Raw genomic sequence first — 18,518 nt, forward strand, 5'->3', positions numbered from 1 at the left:
TGTTTGCAAGTCGGCCTCCAGGAAAAGGGGTTGAGGGCCCTTCCGTGCAGACACAGGCTGCATCCTGTTTCGGAAGCAGTTTTTCTGCTTGTGGATTGTGTGACTGTCGAACCACAGCTGATGTGGGAGAAGGGAAGGAGGGGCCAAAGCCATCAAAAGGAGGCCACCATCATCGATCTTGTGGTGTGGAGTTCCGACTGCATGTTGTATTGAGGGGCTTCTCAAAACCTCTCTGGATAAGAATGGAATACATTTGGTCCGTAGCTTACGGCCGTTTGTTTAGTGACTTGACGTTGCGACAGTGCGGAAAAGTGTGACTTACAAGCAGTCCTCACACATATGACCACTGCAGCATCCTCATCGCAGTCGTGGGTTCGCAATCTGGGCGCTTAGCCTGGCATTTGTGACCACTGCATCTCGTGATTGCCATCGGCAGCCTTCTCAACCGGCTTTCCACAATGGGGAAGCCAGCGGGAAAGACGGCAAATGGCAGCTGCTGACATCTGGCTTAAACCATGGCCAAAAACGGTCGTAAAATTGGGTGCAGTCACATATGATGCCTCGATTAACGACTGTGGCCTGAGGTTGAATTTGCCAGTCCCAATTGTGATTGTACGTCAAGGACTGTCTACATTTGGGACCCAAAGAATTGTAACGTTACAAATCCGTGGCATGATAACCGGGGTCAGTTTTGTCAGTCGCTGCATTCACACACACACAGTGTTTACTTCTCTAGGGAATGACAGGCAGTCCTCCACTTAACAAGTTCATTTGGTGACCGTTCAAACTTATAAATGGCACTGAAACAAGGGACATGATTTTTCACACTTACAACTGTTACGGCATCTCTATGGTTACACGATCAAAATTCAGCCGCTGGGCAACTCATATTTATGACGGATGGAGTGTCCCGGGGTCACATGATCCCCTTTTGCGACCTTCTGACAAGCAACGTTAATGGGAAAACCAGATACAGTTTACAACCGTGTTACTAATTTAATAACGGCAGTGATTCACTTAACAAACGTGGCAAGAAAAGTTGTAAAATGGGGCAGAACCCAGTTAACAACCGTCTCAGTTAGCAACGGAGATTTTGGGCTCAATTTGAGGACTACCTGTGCTCCAGCTCATCTGACAGACACTCACAAACCCTGAACAAGAGCAGCAACTAACAAGCTGCTCCCATGGTGATGGTAGGGGGGGGGGAAGTGGCGAGTGTGAGTCTGGCCCCCAATTCCAGTGCCCCCCCCACTCCCCACTCGCTTCCAGGGAGGCCACCTGAGTCAGAAGAGAGTTTATTGACAGGACTGTACAAGGGGAAGGGGGCTGTGTGTGTGGGGGGAGGAGCTAAGGGGGGCTCCGCCCTCAGAAGTTGGGCCGGTGCTTCTTCACCTCGACCATCAGGTGGTGGATGTTGATCAGCTCCGAGCGGACGGGCAGTGACTTGAGGGGGGGCAGTGCCAGGACCTTGTGGAAGCGATGGTAGTACTGGATCAGCTGTGTCAGCGCCCCCTGCAGGCGAAGGCAAGGCAGTGAGGAGGAGCTTGGCCCCGCCCCTTCCCCGGGCCCCGTCCCCCAACAGGCCCCACCTCCCCCACCTGAATGATGGTGGTCCCGTTCTTGAAGTTGGTGAAGGAGCGCATCACGTCCTGGCTGAGGGTCTCCACCGAGGCCTTCCAGGTTGCCGCAAAGCCGCGCACCAACTGTGTCACTCGGGCTGTGGGGCAAGGAGGGGGGAATGAGAGGCGCCAGGACCCCCTCCTCCTGCTCCTCACCCCCTTAGAGTCTGTGCTCCACTCACCTTCCTCCCCTCGCAGGCGGTCCAGCTGGCCCCTTTCGGCCAGCCCCTCCACCTCCTTCACAAAGGCAATCATGCCCCCGAACCCTGGGGCCAGAAGCTCCTCAATGAACTCCTGCCAGGGAAGGAGAAGGGGGAGGGTGAGCTCAGCTGAAGCAGGAACCCCCTCCCTGAGGCTCATCTCAGGGCATGGGGCGCCCCTCACTCTACCCACTGAATGAATCAACTCCCTGACTCTACACAGGGAGAACGTATCAATCCTGCATCTGAGCCAGCTCTGCGTTAGGGCCTGGTGTGTACCCCAAACACCTCTCCCCCATTACCCCAGGGGAGGGTAAGGTAGGACCCTCGCCCCTGAGATGTGGCTGGAGACGCCCCCTGGCTTCTTGGAGATGGGGGGGGGCCTCCTGCGAATGGAAACTGCAACACCGGCCAACCCCGACCCACCTGTGTCCGAGCATTCAGCAGCTGCTGGAACCCCTCCACCTCTTTGCTCTCCTCCACCGCTCGCTCCTGAGGAGGGCAAGGGGCCAGGCATGAGGGGGGGGGAGGCCTTGCCCTATTAACCCTCCCTCCTCCCACTGGGCACCCCCTCAGCAGTCTACATACCATCAAGACACCCAGCATCATGTCATAGTTGTTGATGAGGAAGATGAGCTGTTCTGTGCGGGAGGAGAATTCAGCCGCCACACGCAGGACAAAGTTCTCCACTTCGGTCTGGGTGGGAGGGCGGGAGAAGCAGGCAGCATCAGAGGAAGGCCCACCCCCACCTCCAGACCACCCCCACCAATATTAGGAAATGCAAGACGCCACCCTACACCCAATGGGCAGGCTGAGGCTGGAGATTAGCAAGATGAGCCAAGGAGAGGCAGGATGCAGGGGAGTATCTGCCCAGCCCCTCCCCACTCCTCCCCCCCCCCAGCCCCGACATCAGTTTCTGGATGCATCTGGCATGCAGAGAACCAGGAAACTGGACAATTCAGAAACATTTGCTACACTGTGGGTGATGCCCCGTGCGAAGAGCCAGGGAGAGGAAAGGTCCCCTCGAGGCACCTATCTGGAGAGGGTCTTCAGCAGCACGGATGAGCTGCTCCCCTTGCAAGGAGGGTCTCTCCTGTCCTGCGGAAAAGCCCACCTGGAGCTGCCCCAAAAGGGCCAAAGTTCGCTCGTGGGGGAAGGTCTGGTTGATGCTGACAATGGCGGAGGAGAACTCTGCGTACCGCCGGGTGATCTGTGGGTGGGAGGACAGGAGAGCAGAGAAGTGGGATTAGGGGTCTCTGGACTCCCCAGCCAGACACAGCCACGGAAATTCCCTCCTTCCTGCCCGGGGATACTCACCATAGGCAGGTGAGTGTCCCAGGATCCCTGCCAGACCCTCCCCAACGCATCGCCAGGTCCTCCCCCCATCTCCAGCAACTTGGAGCCTGCTCAGTCTTAAGTCCACAGTGCCTTTTCAGCCCTCCCCACCAAGAACGGAGGGCATTCACCCCTCCCTTTCCGAGGGGGAGTGCCACCCCCACGCACACGCACGTACGTAGTGGGGCCGCGTGTCGAGGAAGCCCAGCTTCTGCGGGTCTGTGCTCTGGATGCTGTGGATGTTCAGCTCCAGGATGAACTCAAATCGCGGCCAGAGGAGCTCCAGCAACGTGTCCCAGTACCTGGAAGGTGTGTGTGGAGGGAGCGTCACCCAGACAGAAGCCCCCCAGAGAGCCTTGGGGGGAGGGGCAGGCAGGGAGGGCAAAAAGGGGCTCACTTGTCAATGGCCGGGACGTTGCGCTTGGCCACCAGGGCCTTGAAGCGAAGGACAATGTGGATACAGAGGAAGACGGCAATGCTGTCGTAGCAGTCGCTCACATAGGCATCCATGTGTTTCTGTGGGAGGAGGAGGAGGAGGAGGAGGAAGGAAAGGTGAGATGAGACGCATGGGAGGGGCCCCCTGCCTCTTGGACCCCACCCCTCCCAAAGGGCTCTGGAGCCAGGCTTGAAGGTCCCACGGCCAGAAGGATCTGGAAAGAGGTGGATAAGGGGCGTCTCCAAGTTATCCCTGAAATTTCAATTATTTTGTGTTCCTCACCAAAAAAGAAAAAAAGTCAGGAAGAATAACAGAAAAGCAGAGTTGGACGGGGCCTCCAACCCCCTGCTCAAGCAGGAATCCCTAGACCATCGGACAAGTGGCTGCCCAGTCTCTCCTTAAAAACCTCCAGCGATGAAGCACCCACAACTTCTGGTGGCAAGCCATTCCAATGGTTAAGAAGTTCTTACTGTTAGGAAGTGTCTCCTTAATTCCAGGTTGCTTCTCTCTTGGATTACTTTCCGTCCATTGCTTTTTGTCCTGCCCTCAGGTGCTTTGGAGAATAAGTGGACCCCCCCCCCTCTTCTTTGTGGCAGCCCCTCAAATACTGGAATACTCTTATCATGTCCCCCCCCCAATCATTCCTTTCTTTAAATTTGATTAAAATGTTTCGATTCCCAAGGGACGGAGCCCTCTTGGTCTAGCCCCTCCCGCATCGGGTGCAGCCGCAGATGCTCACGAGGAACATGGCGAGGGTCTTGCCCATGACGGCGTTGAAGAGGTCCAGGGCAGGGGTCCCGGCCACCAGGAAGAAGTCGCAGAGGAAGAGGTATTCTCGGCAGCTGTTGTCCAGCAGGGCGTAGTGCTGGCTTCGGAAGAGGGACTCGAAGGGATACTGCGCAGAGGGGGGGGGGAAAGGCAACGCTGGCAGGGCTGATGGAGCAGACCCTCGGGACCCCCGGCCCTCCCTGGCTCCCACACCTCCCTCCTTCACAAAAATCCATTTCTTCCCAAGACTTTCCGTCGGACAGGAAAAGCAAGCAAACCCCAAATGGAACAACCTGCCAGCCGGGTGCTCCCAGGCTCTGGACTACAACTACCCTCATTCCCAGCCAGGCTCTGCTTATGGGCCAAAAACCTGCCGATCTGGAGGCTCCCACCCTGCATGACACGAGGCTCTTCTACTTAAACCAAAAGCCCCCCGAAGGACATAGAAATGCAGCCAGTGCCAGAGTTAAAAGAAAGAAGGTCAACGAAAGAAGAGGCAGCAGGTCAGCCAAGACCCCCGCCCTTGAGGAAGCCCCCCCATCGCAGGGGTCCCCAACCCCGGGACAGTTTTGGAACCAGGCCGCGGAAGCAAAGGAAGCTGGATGGGTGTGCGCTAACCCACCACTCATATGGAACCGTCCCCACAAAGCCAAAAAGGTTGGTGAAAGCTGCCCTCCTGCATTCTGGGAAGAGGGTTGCCATCACTGACTGGGGTGGGTGTGGGGGGGGACGACAGAGGGGCATACTTAGCAGATGCTCCGGGCTCTCCCGGGAGCCTCCCATCTTAACTGGCGGGATCTGCCAGCGCACAACCTGCCAAGCCTTTGGGCCGCTGCACCTGCCCCGCCTTTTGCAGCGAGAGGGGCACGTCGGACTTACTCGGACGTCGCTCTTCTGCGCTGAGTGGGGGACGATGATGGGTCCTTCCAGCTCGGCGCTGCTGATCACGTTCCCCCGGTTCCCCAGGGTGAAGATGGTGTTCCGGCTGCGGAGGGACGGCTTGGAGAAGAAGCGTGTAGCCAGCCGCAATCAAGGAGAAAGCGGCCACTCTGTCTGTGCCCCTCCCTCCCCCAGCCCCAAACACGAGCCACGAGGAGTGCAGATGGGGTGGGGGAGACGTAGCCAAGCTGCCTGCAAACCCCCCCCCCCACGCGCTGGTCTGGCCCCCTCGGAAAGGATATCCTTCTTGCCCGTGTCTTCCACCCCCATCAGGTCGTCCTTCTCAGCCACCTCCTCGTACTGCAGGTTCGGGAGACAGAAAACGGGGCCCAGCTTGGCACGGAGGGACCATGGAGCCGGAGGGAGAGGGGCCCCCGATTCTGGGGGAGGGGAGACCAGGCCCCCTGCCCAGGGAGCTCACCTGGAGCTTCATCAGGCGGTTGGTGTAGGACTTGAAGTAGCTGAGGTAGATCTTGCTCATGGTGTCCACATATTCGTCCCGCACCTCCTTGGCGATGACCCTCTCGTGGCCCAGCAGGAACTGGTAGAAAAACCTGTGCCCCAAAAGAGGAGGGACTTCACTTGCCCCCACCCCATGGAGGAGGAGGAGGAGGAGGAGGAGCCTCTGCAAGGTGCCCCTTGGCCTCCCAGTGCGAGTGGGCCCAAAGCATTCTGGGAGACCCCAGCCCGCTCCCCAGGGAGACGCTGCAGCCGCTTGGCCCGGCCTCCTACCTGTACTTGAGCAGGGCGTTCTGGGGGATCTGGTAGTTGGTCATGGGCTTACGGAAGGAGTAGACTTTCTGCAGGATGAACTCTCGGATCTTGGCCACCGCCTGGTGAAGGAGGGAGAACCACCCGCCTAGCACCTCTAACCAAAAGCTAGGCATGAGGGCCCCCAAAAAGTCCGACCCACCCCCCACTCCCCTGGCAAATGCTGCAGCAGCCAAGGCCAGGAACACCATCGGTGAGGCCACTGGGCAGACAGAACCACCTCGAGGGACAGAAGGAAGAATCGCAACCGAGACAACCGATAAAAGAAAGGGAAGTTCGGGCCACAATGGGTAACCTCGGAAAGCCCCTCAAACGTGACCCTCCCTCGTTCTCACAAAAACAGAGGAAAGGAAGAGGAAGGGCATTCAGACATGCAGGTCTCTGGAGATTCTCGGTCATCCAGGTCACGGTTGCCCCAAAGGGGCTTTTTTTCCAAGAGGCAACTGGACTTTCCTGTTTTTCCTTTTGAAGACGTTTCGCTTCTCGTCCAAGAAGCTTCTTCAGCTCTGACTGGATGGTGGGGAATGGAAGGATTGATACTCCTTGCAGGGAGCTGGTCATTTGGGACCTCAGGGACCAGCAAGTTCATAATTTTAAATCCTGCGAACCACTAATATGAATCCAGTGTGCCGCTTGCTGAAGCACCTGGACTCCCAGTGATGGGATGGGGTCCTTCAGGCAGTGTCCCGCCTCTCTCTTTCTGCCCCCCTCCCCTCTCTCTTCCACTCTTTCTCTCTCATTCTCTCTCTCCCCCCTTTCTCTCTCCCACTCTTTCTCTCCCCCCCCACTCCCACTCATTCTCTCCCTCACTTTCTCTCTCTCCCACTCTTTCTCTCTCATTCTCTCTTTCTGTCTCCCCCCTCTCCCACTCATTGTCTTTTTCTTCCCCCCCCCTCTTTCTCTACCTCTCTCTCTCTCATTCTCTCTTTCTCCCTCACTCTCTCTCTCTCATTCTGATTCTCTGTCATTCTCTCTCTCTCTCTCTCTCTCTCTGATTATCTTTGATTCTCCGTGCGTCCCTTTCAGAGCCAGGCGGCTTCAAGCAAGAGCTGCGAAGATAGCAGCCCCCCAGTTGACATCCCTGGGGAGGCGGGCAAGCCGGGTGGCAGAGTGTCCTTTGAGTTTTCCCTCCGGCTGAATAAGCAGCCCAGAGACTCCGGGAGGAGGAGGAGGCAGGCAGAAGCGGAGGTGGGTGGGCAGAGTGCTCCAGAGAAACAAGGCATGCCGGGAAGGACTGCTGCCTGCTGCGCCAACCTCATGAAATTAAGGTGCGGGGGGGGGGTGTTCGATACTTAATGCAAGACTTCCTCCATTCGCTCCCCGCCACTTCTTCCAAGAAGGCGGTGCTCTCTCTTTCCCTCTCTCTTATTCTCTCTCATTCTCTCTTATTCTCTCTCATTCTCTCTCATTCTCACTCTATGATTCTCTCTCTCTCTCTCTCTCTCTCCCTCTGTCTCTCATTCTCTCTCTTTTACTCTGTCTCTTTTTCTCTATTGCATTTTGCGCAGCATCAGCATTCCGCCTCAATATATTTGCCCAGGCGGTGGTGCAAAGCAGCCCTCGTCTCCTGCCGCTTGGGACTTGGAGCAGTAAACGGTGTCTGATCAGGGGAGCAGCCGGATTTTGCTCTTCATTGTGGACACCAGACAGGCCCCCTGCAAGCTCTCGTGTCTTGAGGAGCCCATCCGAAATTTCCTGTGCTGCTTCAGCGAGCGTTCCTCGAGAGACGAGAGCTTGCAGGGGGCTGATTTGGCATCCGCAATAGAAAGCAAAATCCGGCTGCTGCCTGGACCAGTTGCCATTTACCACTCTGAGTCCCAAGCAGCAGGAGACGAGGGCTGCTTTGCGCCATCAGCTGGGTAAATAAAACGAGGCGGAATGCTGAAGCTGCGCAAGTGCAAGTAGTGCTTCACTCCCCCAGCTTCCAGCCATCGCAATTGCTGCTTCAGCCCACTTGCGCCACAGCTCCTCCACCAGGGTGTACCGGCAAAAATACAAAGATTTCTCCATGGACCACCAAAATTTTCTCACGGACCACCAGTGGTTTGTCTGGAGGTTTGTCTGTGTCCTCAAGGTCACCTCCAGGTGGCCTTAATGACTCTCTAAAAGGACCCAAATGACCAGCGGCCTGCAAGGAGTATAAATCCTTTGGTTCCCCATCATCCAGGCAGAGCTGAAGAAGCTTCTTGGATGAGAAGGAAAACGTCTTCAAAAGAAAAAACAGGAAAGTCCAGTTGCCTCTTGAAAAAAAGCACCTTTGGGTTAGACGTGCAGGATTCTTTTCCTATAACTTCTTAAAATAAAAATGTTTTTAGCTTGTGCATCGTTGGTTTCTGAATTTGGACCATTGTGTGCCGCAATGGTTAGAGTACAGTACTGTAAGCTACTTCTGCTGACTGCTGGCTGCCTGCCTGCAGTTTGGCAGTTTGAATCTCACCAGATTCCAAGTTGACTCAGCCTTCCATCCTTCCGAGGTGGGTAAAATGAGGACCCCCAATTGTTGGGGGACAAGAGGCTGACTGTAAACCGCTTAGAGAGGACTGTAAAGCACTGTGAAGCGGTATATAAGACTAACTGCTATTGCTATTAGTATCCTGCAGGGGTGACACCAGCAGAGTCGAAGGGCCCGGTAGCGCCCTGCGTTGCTTCCAAAGGGAGTGGGGAATCCAGCGTCTGAGCCCCGCTGCTCCAGCCCTTAGTTCCCTCGCGGCCCTGGCCAGGATCCCGGCTTCTCACCTTGGCCTTCAGCTTGTCCAGGATGTCGGCCACGTCCGTGCAGGCCATGGTCTCTCGGAAGGCCTGCTCTTTGACGGCGTTGATCTTGTTGTTCAGCTCGTGCAGTTGCTCCAGGAAGGCCTGGTCAGTCACCGGGGTCTCCAGGATGGTGCTGGGGACGGGGAAGAGCATCAACGGGACGTCCTCTCCCCCCCGCCCGCCCCGGTCTCCTCTCTGCCAGATCTTCTCCCCCTCCCACCGCCCTGCCGGACCTGATCATGACGTTCGGCACCACCAGCTCGTCCACCAGCTGGGAGAGGCGCCCACGGACAGCCTGGCGGTTGCGCAGCCGGACGTTCATGGCGACCGACTGCTCCTGCAGCGTCTGGATCTCACAGCTGATGCTACTCAGGTCGGACTGGAAGGAGCTCAGCATGGCCTCCATGCGCTGGGGGGGGGAGGAAGGGACCACCCTCAGTATTGGGGGGGAATAAGCAGGACAAATCCATCTTATCCTCCCTCCAAGGACAAGCATTCTGGGTAGGGGAGAGGCAGGAAATGGGTCCGGATCTGCATATAGGAGCCCCTATATAGATATATAGATCAGCCTCCCTAACTTCTACCAAAAGGGGAAAGAGGCATCCAGGCAGAAGCCCCCCCCCTTGCCCCCTCAGGGGCTTTGGGAGAAGCCCCACAAGGGGCCACTGCTGAAGAGGGGGACTCTGGCCTCAGAATCCCAATCCTGCCAGGCTGTTTGGGGACTTTGTTCACACAACAGGACAGACTTGAGGGGTCCCTGAGGGAGGTAACATCATCAGTGCCCTAGTTTGGGTCCTGAAACATCTGCAAGAAAACATCCAAGCTCAGAGGGCACCGAGGGGGCCCCTCATTTCCACCCAGGGCTACAAATATTCTCCGTTATTAAGACAGACTTGGTTAAATAGGGTTGGTGTGATGTGTGAAGGGCACCTGGGAGTCAAGCCATCTTGACCTTATAGAACTGGAGCCGGTGGCTTTGGGAAGCCTTGAGTTAGTCCACGGACCTTCTAAGGCAGGCTGTCAAACTCAATTTCATTGAGGGCCGGATCAGGGCTGGGTTTGACCTTGGCGGTATGTGGCCAGTGGGGGAGTGATCAGCTCAATGTCACTCATTTAGGATCCGTTTTCAGCCGTGACAGCCTCCTGCAGCCCTCTGCCAGCGAAAATGGAGCTCGTGGAGGCCGTGTGCCGGGACTCCATTTTCGCTGGCAGAGGCACCATGGGCCGCTCCTTCACTGTTTCCAGGGCAGCCCTGTGGGCCAGATCTAAGCACCCCCAGGGGGCGCATCTGGCTCACAGAGTGCTTAGATCTTGAGTTTGACACCCCTGCTCTAATGGCACAGTCCTTCCCTCCCAGCCCACTCCAGGGAAGCCCAGATGCTCCCTCCAGAGAGGAGAAGGGCGAAGTCCCCAAGCGGAGGAGAAACGCGGGGAGGTTCAGAGCTCACCTCCAGGACGGCGTCACAGGCCGTGATCTGGGTGTGCAGGGAGGCAATGTTTTTGCTCTCCTTAATATCTGGGGTGCCTGTTAAGGACAACAGTGGGCTAAAAGGGTGAGGGGAGGAGTTTCTTCTGGTACTAGCTCTGCGGGGGGGGGGGTGCAGGGCAAGGGAAGCCCCCAGGATTCAGCCTCCCCTGACCAGGCAGAGGATACAGTCTTTGATGGAGGCGTTTTCGATCTGCTGCAGCTCCTGCTCCACCTGCTTGGAGTACTGGCGGAGATCCACCCCCTGCCAAGGCAGAGAGAAGAAAGGGGAGTGAGGGGAGCCCCCACCCCTCAGCCCCATGGCTTCCCCACCTCCCAGCCCCGGCCTTTCCCACCGTCTTCAGGGCCTCCTGCACCAGGGCATCCTCCAGGTTGGCTTGGATGTGAACTGCAAGAGAGGAGGGAGGGAAATAAGGCCGGGAGCAAACAGACTTTGCCCCCCCCCAGGTGAGCTGAACCCCCTCAGGTGCTGCCCTGGGAACAGAGCCCGCCCCCCACACACACACTTCCTCAGCTGCACCAGTAAAAACGTCCTCTTGCCAAGCTGGAGGGAAGGAGGGGGGCTGTTGAGACACAGCAGCTCCTACTGGGAGACTGGGAATAGCTCTTCCCAACAGCAGATGCTTCCTGGGAGAACTGGGAATAGAAACTTTCTGTACATCTTTCCTGCAGTGTGATGTGTGATGACAAAGACACTACGATGGATGCAACATCACTGTGGCTTCTCCTGGTCACTTGAGTTTCCACCCTCTCTTGAAAGTGACTATAGAGCAGGGGTCTCCAACCTTGGCAACTTTAAGACTTGTGGACTTCAACTCCCAGAAGCTCGCTGAGGAATTCTGGGAGTTGGAAGTCCACAAGTCTTAAAGTTGCCAAGGTTGGAGACTCCTGCTCTATAGTGTGTGGGAATCCTCTTTTACTCTACGTTTTGGGGAGGGGGAAGTTTTCCTTGGTAAAGCATCAGCCCCCTGACCGAAAACCACCACAGTCCCAGCTGTAGAGGCTGCAGGGGTGGGAGAAGACAAACATCCCCCCCGCCCGAAAAAATGTATGCCCAGCTTACTGTCCACTTCGTCCAGGATGAACTCTTCGGAGGTTAGGTCCAGCTCTCCCAGGTTGAGGGGCAGTGCCTCATCACTCTGGCCCTGGGGGGGACACACAGGGCCCCATTAGGCCCCTGATTTGTGGGGGGAGGGGAGGTCAAGCAAGGGAGCCCTGTCCTGATACAAAGGGCCTTGCACCCCACCCCCCACCCTGCTCCCAGCAAGGTTGGCAGGGATTCAGTCTTCGCTCGTGGCTCTGGGCCCGAGAGCGTTTAAGGGCAGGGGCTGCTCCAAAGGGCTTGCAAAGAAGAATGATCCATTCAGCAGGGAAGGATGGGCCATGTAGTAGTGCAGAGGGCCAGAAGGAGAGTGAACTCTTGTGCTTTTACCCCTCCCTCAAGGAACTTTTAGAATAGATAGAGCTGGAAGGGACCTTGGAGGTCTTCTAGTCCAGCCCCCTGCTCAGGCAGGAGACCATTTCAGACAAGTAGCTGTTCAGTCTCTCCTTAAAAACCTCCAGTGATGAAGGACCCAGGACTTCTGGTGGCGACTCGTTAATAGTCCTCCCTGTTAGGAAGTTTCTCCTTAATTCCAGGGTGCTTCTCTCGTTCATTAGTTTCCATCCGTTGCTTCTTGTCCGGCCTTCTGGTGCTTTGGAGAAGAGCTTGACTCCGTGTGGCAGCCCCTCAAATATTGGAAGACCCTAATCCTTCTCTTCATTAGACCACTAGGCATACCCAACTCCTGCAGCCGTTCTTCCTATGTTTTAATCTCCAGGCCTTTTCATCGCCAACAAAAGAATCACCAATGAGAGCAAATCCCATTTCTTACTAGCCCTGATGACGTTCCCTAGTCAGATAATGGAACACCCGTGCGCTCTCATAGAGAGGGACTCCTCAGGGTGCCGTCAGCGAGGCAATGTCGTCTGGCGGCGCCCAGGGGAAGGGCCTTCTCTGTGGGGGCTCCCACCCTCTGGAACGAACTTCCCCCAGGACTTCGTCAGCTTCCGGACCTTCGGACCTTCCGCCGCGGGCTTAAAACATACTTATTTAATTGCGCAGGACTGAGCTAGATTTTAATTTATGGGTTTTAAATTGGGTTTTATTTTCATATTTTTAATTTAGGCTTTTAGAATAAGTTTTTTAATTGTTTTTAGACTGTATTTATCTATTTTTAAATGCCTGTAAACCGCCCTGAGTCCTTCGGGAGATAGGACGGTATATAAATTTAAATAATAAATAAATAATAAATAAATAAACACCTGCACAAAAAACAACAACCCAGCAAGCACCCAAGAACCCTCGTGTCAAAAGATTCTCCTTTATGGATTTTATTCCCTCCAACCCAGAAAGTCCATGGGGGGAAGCCACTTATCGCCTGTGTTACTAATTTAAAGACTGCAGTGTTTCACTTAACACTTCACTGTGACGAGAAAGGTCATAAAATGGGGCAAAACTCACTTCATGTCTCCCGCCACAAGAGAAGCGGTGGGCTCAATTGTGGTCGTAAGTCGAGGAGTGCGTCCAAACCCAATGACAGGTTCAGACAATGCAGGCATATGAGCCACGCTGGCAATGCAGCAGGCCAGGTAAAGCATTAAACTTGGATGAAACCAGGATAAAATCGCCATTATATGGAACCCTGGAATCGCCACAGGGCAGAGGTCCAAGGCCCCCCTCCCCCCCCCGTTGTGTGAGTGAGTCAGAGAGGGGAGGGAGGGAGGAAGAAAGAGGAGGGGGGTCTTCCCCCCCTCTGCAGTCAGGTGGGGGAGGGGTCAGGCCAAGCCCCCCCCCCTCCCATCCCATCCCATCTGCGGGGCCCCAAACAGGCAGGCTGCTGGGGCACAGGTGCAGCTGACATGCGCAGACCAGGCTCCCTGCCGAGGGGCATTGTGGGAAGGCCTCGGTCAGCAACCCCCCCCCCTCCGGAGGGGTTTGGGGGGCCGAGTGGAGGCGTCTTCAGCCCCCCCCCGCCCCGCCCCGAGGGAGGAAGGCCCGGAGGCGGCCTTCCTTGCACGGGAGTAGCATCTCCGCTCGTGCCGCCTGCAGGCAGGCCGAGACTCCACCGGTGCGTCGCCTCCGGGACCCCGAAGGCCACAGGCGGCCATCCGCCAGGTGCTGCCGGCCGGGGGAAGGGTCAAAGGTGAAAGGGGGCGTGGCCGTGAGCATGAGGATGGGCGGTCGCGGAGCGAGGCCGAGGGAGGAAGGGAGACCGAGCGCCGCCCACCTCCTCCTCCTCCGTGTCTCCCGGGCCGAGCTGTCCCTGCGGGCGCCGCCGCATCTCCTCCGGTTCGGAGCCCACCGCGGACGCCATCGCAGCACCGGCTCAACCACTTCCGGGTTGCGGGAGGCACTTCCGGTCCCTTCTCAATCTGGGCCGAAGGGACTCCGGCTCCCAGGAATCCCTGCGGCGGCGTTAGCCTCCACGGCAGGAGTGACTGAGGCTTCCTTCCGTCTGGAAAAGAAATAAAAAAGATGCTTCTAAGTGTTAAGCGGGTCGGAACTTTTGTTTCTCCTTTCTAGTTTCCCCTCCGGACACAATAGGGCGGGCACACTTCATCCCTCGCTCGAAGAGGTGTACCGACTGTACGATATGCCCTCAAGCCTCGTCAGGGCACCTCTCTACATTTTATATCTCTATGATGTAGACCCAAGTGGCTTAGTTAGTCTACTCTAAGGCGACTAGGGCGAGCGGCGCTCCTTCGTTTCTAACTCTATGATCGCCATGCCGGAAGTGTCGGTAGTTTCACTTCGGCTGCGGGGGCGGGACCGACGTCGGGCCTCTCGCGCTGCGCCGCTTCCTTTTCCGGCCGAGTGGAGAGCGAGAGGAGCCGGTGCGCAGCCATGGTGAGTGATGGGGAGGCCAATAATCCACCGCCATCCGCCGCGGGGGCTGCGCTCGGCGGGTCAGGAGGTGGTTCGGGGCCGCCGGGGATCTGCTATGAGGCCCGCGGGGCTGGAATGGGTCGCTCCCCGGGCAGGGCAGGGCAGGGCTTCACCTTCTCCAGGCTGCATTGGAACTTCAGCCTGGCCCGGGGGGGGCTTTGACATCTGTCCTATGGCGACTCTGGGGCCCTACAGGGTGGCGATTGTATCATGGTTTCATCCTAGTTTAATGCTTTACCGGGTGTGTTGCATTGCCAACGTAGTTTATATGCGCGCATTGTTTAAACCTGTAATTGGGCTTGGACGTCTGCATGTATTCCTCGATTTACGACCACAGTGGAGCCCAACGTTTTCTGTTGAGTGAGACGTTGAGTGAGTTTTTACGCCCTTTCTTGTCACGGTTGTTAAGTGAATCGCTGCAGTTTTTAAATTAGTAACACAGGTGGTGAGTGAATCTGGCTTCCCCCTTGACTTTGTTGGTCAGAAAAGAGGATCGCAAGACACCACAACCGTCGTAAATATGAGACGGCTGCAAAGCATCTGAAATTGTGCAAAACGGTCACAAGCCAGTTGTTTCGGTGCCTTTGTAACGTTGAACGTCACTAATTGAACTGTTGTTGAGTGGAGAACTAGCAGTAATACAGCTTATTAGCATTCTGTATCAGTGTTTGCATGACCTCTGTGGGCGCCCTGGGCTAAATAAATATTGAACCCGGCCCTGGTGCCAGGCGGCTGCTCTCCTCTTCTGCAGCCTTTGTCTCTGGCGCAGCGGAGCTCAGTGGGGCTTCCTTGGCCCTCCGGGGCAGCGCAGGAGTCCCAGGAGAAGCAGGAGTCCCCTCTGGGCTTGTTTCCCCCCCCCCCCGCCCGTTTCTCACACAAGTCGTCGTCTTCCTTCCTTCTCCCCACAAGTCTCTCGTGATCCCAGAGAAGTTCCAGCACATCCTGCGTGTCCTGAACACCAACATCGATGGGCGGCGCAAGATTGCCTTCGCCATCACTGCCATCAAGGTGGGTGAGAAGCCGCCGGGCAGCCGTGGGCGGTCCCGGTGGGGCTACTGTATGATGGCCAGGGGGCCGTGGGGGGGGGGCGGGAGGGTGGCCCTTCCTTTCCTGGAGCTGGGCGAGAGAATCCGGGAGGCCTTTGCTGGGCCAGTCAGAAGCGGGCATCTTCTGTACAGGTAGTCCTCGGGTAATGACCACAGCGCAGCCCCAAATTTCTGTTGTTAAATGAAATATTTGCTACGTGAGTTTTGCCCCGTTTTACGACTTTTCTTGCCACTGTTAAGTGGAATCATTGCATTTGTTAACGTTAAGCGGATCTGGCTTCCCCTCCTTGACTTTTGCTCGTCCGAAGGTCGCAAAAGGGGAATCGCGTGACCCCTGGACACTTTTGACTGCCATAAATACGAGTCAGTTGCCAAGTGTCAGAATTTCCATTGCATGACAGTGGGGATGGCACAGCGGTCGTTAAGTGTGAAAGAGGGGCCTCTGGTTGCTTAACAGGCTAAGCAGTCTGTTATTAACACAGCTGCTTGCAGTTACTGCAAGTTCAAGACCCACCAGGCCCAAGGTTGACTCAGCCTTCCGTCCTTTATAAGGGAGGTAAAATGAGGACCCAGATTGTTGGGGGCAATAAGTTGACTTTGTATATAATATACAAATGGATGACGATTATTGCTTAACACAGTGTAAGCCGCCCTGAGTCTTCGGAGAAGGACGGGATATAAATTCAAATTTAAAAAAAAAACTAAGTCACCTGTTTCAGTGCTGTTGTGACTTCAAAGTGGTCACTAAGTGAAGTGTTGTAAGTTGAGGATTGCCTGTATGTGCAGGGTCCCCACAGAGCTGCCTTAGGGAGGTTTAATGCCTGAGAAAAGGCATTTGATTGCATAAGCCTAGAAATCAAATAACATTAATAATAACTGACCGATGCTTCCCTTGAGAGCGGTTCTGCTCCGGCCAGGCCAGCCTCCTTGACACCCAGAGCTGAGTGAGGAACTTGGGAACCCCCCAACCTACCCACCCACCCCGGCCTTTCATTGTGGGGGCTGTTCCGGTTCCACCCACCTGGCTCAACTTCCGTTGGGGCTCAGCTGTATTGGCTTGGGGGTGGGTGGGCTTTGTTCTGCTCAGGATCTGAAAACGTCACACTCCCCCCCTCCCCCCCCCCGCATCTTGGCTTGGAGCCCCCTCTGGACTCGCTAAGTTATGGGAATTCACGAAGCCAGGTGCCTTGTGAATGCTGATGGTGGAGTGTTTTGTGCTGGTCCCAGAGGCACAAGCAACATGGACCAGACTGCCCGGGGGCGGTGGGGGGGGGTTCTGCCTGGCCTCCCCTGGGGTCCCCTCTGAGCGTCTCCCGCTTTCCTCTGCAGGGGGTGGGTAGGCGCTACGCTCACGTGGTGTTGCGGAAAGCGGACATTGACCTGACCAAGCGGGCTGGGGAGCTCACAGAGGATGAGGTGAGAAGAGCTGGGGAGCAGCGGGGGGGCTGGATTTTGGGGTGGGAGGGTGTCCCAGGGAAACCCAGGAGTGCCCAGAGCCTCTTTTGGGGAGCCGGGAAACCCAGGACCCCGATGGTCCACCTGGAGGCGGAACAGATGTCTATCCTGAGTGACTGGGTGGGTTGTGCAGGAGGTTGGATGACCTCTTAGGTCCTTCTCTGATTCTACCCCCATCCCCTCTTTTGCACCCCCCCGAGGGGAGGGGCCTGGAGCCCCAAAGCAGGGCCTTGTCTCTTCCCTGGAAGCCGAGGCAGAAATCGTTCCAGCCAGGGCCTTTCTGCACAGCATCTGGCTGGTTGTCCAGCAGGCACCGGGAGCGTCCCTGGGAGGCTGCTCATTGCCAGCTCGGGGGGGAGGGGAATGCGTCTGTGGGGTGGGGTTGTCAGTGGACCCAAATGGCGTCCAGCTAGAGCCCCTCCTCCCCCACCCTCGGCCCCATACCAGGCTGGACCATCCACCGGCCTCGTGCCCTGCCCAGTGGGGGCCCTCTGACCTCTCGGTCTCCCCAGGTCGAGCGCGTCATCACCATCATGCAGAACCCCCGGCAGTACAAGATCCCCGATTGGTTCCTCAACAGGCAGAAGGACGTCAAGGACGGCAAGTACAGCCAGGTGAGAGCCGGGGGGGGGGAGGGGAGGGGAGGGGGGCTTCTGGCATGGGCAGAACTGGCAGCCAGAGGGCCTCGGGGATAGTTTGGGCGCAGAGGCCGGGCAGGGGACTCTGGGCAGTAGAGCCCCAAGGGGAGACGGGGGCCCTTTGCTGAGGCCTCCTCCCCCTCCCCTGACAGGTCTTGGCCAACGGGCTGGACAACAAACTGCGGGAAGATTTGGAGCGCCTGAAGAAGATCCGGGCCCATCGGGGCCTGCGCCACTTCTGGGGGTGAGTGGGGAAGGCAGAGGGGCAAGAGGGGGCCCAGCCCTCTGCCCCAAAGGCCACACTCTGGGCTCCTGGAGTGAGCGGGGGTGGATGGCCTCAGGGACCCCTTCCTGATCTGTCGTCCTCATTGGTCCCATTCTTTCCCCCCTCCCCAGCCTCCGTGTCCGTGGCCAGCACACCAAGACCACCGGGCGCCGTGGCAGAACTGTGGGCGTCTCCAAGAAGAAGTAAACCTTTTGTGCTAATAAAATGTTTTCCTCACTGGTCTCTCGATGTCTCTTCCTTGGGGCGGGTGGGGGGCAGAGCTGGGTGCCCGGCGAGTGCTGTGGCATGGCGGGGCCAAAGGGGCGGGGCTTGGGGCTTCCAGGGGGTCTCCCGTCCAGACTGCAGGACTGGGCCATTGCCAATTGTGGCTGGGGGTGGGCTATTAATTTTCCCTGGGGGCCACAGGAGAAGCTGGGGCTGAACATAAATGTTTGTGAAGGTGTGTAGGCATGCACGGACACACGCAATGTGAATTGAAAAAAACAAAGGCCACTTGCAAGCTGAAACCAGGAGAGTTGTCTGGTGTGGGTGGTGTTGGTTTATATACATTTGATCTGATCGGCCTCATGGGAAGGAGAGCCGGACGTGGCCCAGATGCTGTAAAATGTCCAGGTGTGGTCCAGGTGCTTCTGGCTGGGGATGAGAGTTGCTGCAGTGCGACTGGACAGAGATGCATCGGTTGCATGGCTGTTTTCTGCTTCCTGGTGGGCTGAGGAGCTCTTTGCAATGGTGGGGGGGGGTAGACTGCACCGGTGGGATTCCTGCTTGTGGCTCCATTTCAGGCTGTCCTGGAATTGGCTGGGTTGGCACAACTAATTGAGGGTAAAATGAGACGGCAGAGGGGGAGGCTGTCCTTG

At 56.7% G+C, this 18,518-nt stretch overlaps 2 protein-coding genes across 2 annotated transcripts; one reads left to right on the forward strand and one right to left on the reverse strand.

Moving 5' to 3' along the window:
* Positions 1-976: 976 nt before the first annotated feature.
* VPS52 (VPS52 subunit of GARP complex) lies at positions 977-13,826 on the reverse strand. The gene is made up of 20 exons (XM_058172123.1): positions 13,578-13,826; positions 11,372-11,453; positions 10,644-10,696; positions 10,477-10,552; positions 10,271-10,338; positions 9,056-9,231; positions 8,805-8,955; positions 6,030-6,130; positions 5,719-5,851; positions 5,540-5,597; positions 5,238-5,371; positions 4,330-4,485; positions 3,552-3,670; positions 3,333-3,456; positions 2,934-3,029; positions 2,408-2,515; positions 2,246-2,311; positions 1,802-1,913; positions 1,599-1,717; positions 977-1,512 (listed from the first exon to the last, which is right to left on the reverse strand). Exons 1-20 carry the CDS (start codon positions 13,662-13,664, stop codon positions 1,366-1,368), a joined length of 2,166 nt encoding a protein of 721 aa, XP_058028106.1. The 5' UTR covers positions 13,665-13,826; the 3' UTR covers positions 977-1,365.
* A 311-nt stretch (positions 13,827-14,137) lies between these two features.
* RPS18 (ribosomal protein S18) lies at positions 14,138-17,877 on the forward strand. Its single transcript, XM_058172382.1, has 6 exons — positions 14,138-14,197; positions 15,146-15,244; positions 16,612-16,698; positions 17,250-17,351; positions 17,528-17,619; positions 17,772-17,877. Exons 1-6 carry the CDS (start codon positions 14,195-14,197, stop codon positions 17,845-17,847), a joined length of 459 nt encoding a protein of 152 aa, XP_058028365.1. The 5' UTR covers positions 14,138-14,194; the 3' UTR covers positions 17,848-17,877.
* The last annotated feature ends 641 nt before the right edge of the window (positions 17,878-18,518 follow it).

The sequence above is a fragment of the Ahaetulla prasina genome, chromosome 2 (assembly GCF_028640845.1).
Source record: "Ahaetulla prasina isolate Xishuangbanna chromosome 2, ASM2864084v1, whole genome shotgun sequence".
Classification (NCBI taxonomy): Eukaryota; Metazoa; Chordata; class Lepidosauria; order Squamata; family Colubridae; genus Ahaetulla; species Ahaetulla prasina.